The sequence below is a fragment of the Medicago truncatula genome, chromosome 5 (assembly GCF_003473485.1).
Source record: "Medicago truncatula cultivar Jemalong A17 chromosome 5, MtrunA17r5.0-ANR, whole genome shotgun sequence".
NCBI classification, from domain to species: Eukaryota; Viridiplantae; Streptophyta; class Magnoliopsida; order Fabales; family Fabaceae; genus Medicago; species Medicago truncatula.
Genome location: NC_053046.1, coordinates 29,783,920 through 29,785,950, shown reverse-complemented (window position 1 = coordinate 29,785,950; position 2,031 = coordinate 29,783,920). Strand labels below are relative to the sequence as shown.

Here is a 2,031-nt window from a genome sequence, read left to right as displayed (position 1 = left end):
TTACTAGAAGAAAAATCAAAAGGCCATGTCAAATTAAAAAAAATTGAAATACAAATTATATTACAAGGCTGTGGAATGATGATACATTCAGATAGTGGCATCAATCATGTTTTCTTAGACTTAAAAGGAGAAGGTAAAAGTGTCCTTGTACTAGGAAAAGAGGCACAAACAAATAACAAATTAAGACAAGATGGTTAATATTCCAACCATTTTCTTCCCATTCTGACCAAAAAATAAAATGGGGGTCCTTGTACTAGATATTCTCACTCACCACAAATTGAAAAGGTCCATCAAAAGTGTATTTATCTAAGACAAGAAAATCAATGATCGATATTTTAACCGCACATGATTTTGTTATATATGTGCGGACAATATCAATCATTAATTAACTCTGATATTACTCCCTTTACTTTGTAAAGCGAGTTGTTCACTTTAAACGAGTCTGATCGATATCTAAATTACCTTAAAGTAATCAACACCTCTTTAACATGGATTTTCACTGTGAAAATCATTTGTTTCTTCCTTGTGCACATGGATTGTGATACTTTCATCTGTTGGAGGTTTACATGGACATGCCATGGCTATGAATTTTGGGATCTCATCTCCTGGCATCAACACAGGCAAGCTCTCAGCATAGGTCTGCTTCATCATCTGCTTACCAAAAAACAATACAAATCAATCTCATGAATCTTTCCTCCAATTATGTGTGTATATATATAAACAAGAAAAAATCATTTATTTAACTACTGGGCTAATTGGCAGAAAAATTTATTTATTCTAAAAAATATATCTTTGTCACACTTTTTTTTTTTGACAAGATCTTTGTCACACTTTTATTCTGTGTAATTTTGTTATGATGATTAAATTTATAAATATTCATTATACACATATTTTAAACAGAGAAAAAATTGTTTTAATTAATAAGAAAATTTGAAATATATTTTTATCTTTCATTGACTCAATCACTCATATATTAGTATATTTCTTCATTATTATAAGTGTAAGATCATTAATAAAATAAATGTATAATTAACAAAAAAAAACTAGTTAAGGAAGGCACTAAGGAAATACTACTATATAATATAAAAATTAATTAGCATTTCAAAACATAACTTAATTTTTATTTTTATTCAAAAAAAAACTTAATTTTAATTTAATGTGCTAAACATATTTAAAAAAAAAAAACATCAACAGCAAAATTATATATTTATAAATATGTGATTTACCAAAAAAATTATTCATTACAACATATTAAAACTTCCAATATTAAGTTCTTTAGTAAGAAATAAAAGGGGAAGATAATTACCACAAAAGGAAATGCTGGTTTCTGAGGAGAGGAAGTTAAGTCAGTTTGTATCTGAGCTTGAGAATTAATAACCCCAGAAGAATATGGAAAGAAAAATTTGAGCTTATTCCAATGTAATAAGCAACAAAAGAAGACACAAATGAAGAGTAAACAAGCAAATAGAAGTGCTAAACCCAATGGAAGACCAATGGTTATTTTAGCTGCTGCTGTGTCTTGAAGTTCCATTTCTCTAATTCTCTTTAGACTCTAACTATAGCTAGTGTTGTATTTGTGCTTGTTTGGATTCACTTGAATTATGAATGGAATCATAGAGTATTTAAATAAGAAATGAATGTGGCAACTTTGCTTTTAGATTGTTCATTAGGTGAGAGATGGTGGGGTGTGCTTTTTAGTGGGTGGACCTTAGAAAGAGTGTGACATTTTTATTATTGAAGTTGACATGAGGTTGTATACCTTATTAAGGTAATTCATATTTTGTACGGAAAGAGAATGGTCCTGCATTTCTACCTGAGGAAAGAGCAATGAAATCCTTACAATTATTATGTTCTTGATTTTTTTTCTTTAATATATACTTATTATAATTGAAAGTATTAGATGGTGATAAGAGAAATCCGACTAAAAATCGTTACAATCAGAAATAAGTAATTAGAGCATCTTCAATGGTGCTCTTATTTAGAATAGTTTAAATGACCACTCTGCATATACATCATATATTCACTTCATTT

The 2,031-nt window shown here is 28.6% G+C and overlaps 1 protein-coding gene across 1 annotated transcript; it reads right to left on the bottom strand.

Annotated features, from left to right (window-relative positions):
• Window positions 1-1,612, bottom strand: LOC11419711 (uncharacterized protein At5g65660). Its single transcript, XM_003615339.4, has 2 exons — window positions 1,307-1,612; window positions 1-651 (listed from the first exon to the last, which is right to left on the bottom strand). The coding sequence occupies exons 1-2, from the start codon at window positions 1,529-1,531 to the stop codon at window positions 484-486; spliced, it is 393 nt and encodes a 130-aa protein (XP_003615387.1). The 5' UTR covers window positions 1,532-1,612; the 3' UTR covers window positions 1-483.
• Between the last annotated feature and the right edge of the window lie 419 nt (window positions 1,613-2,031).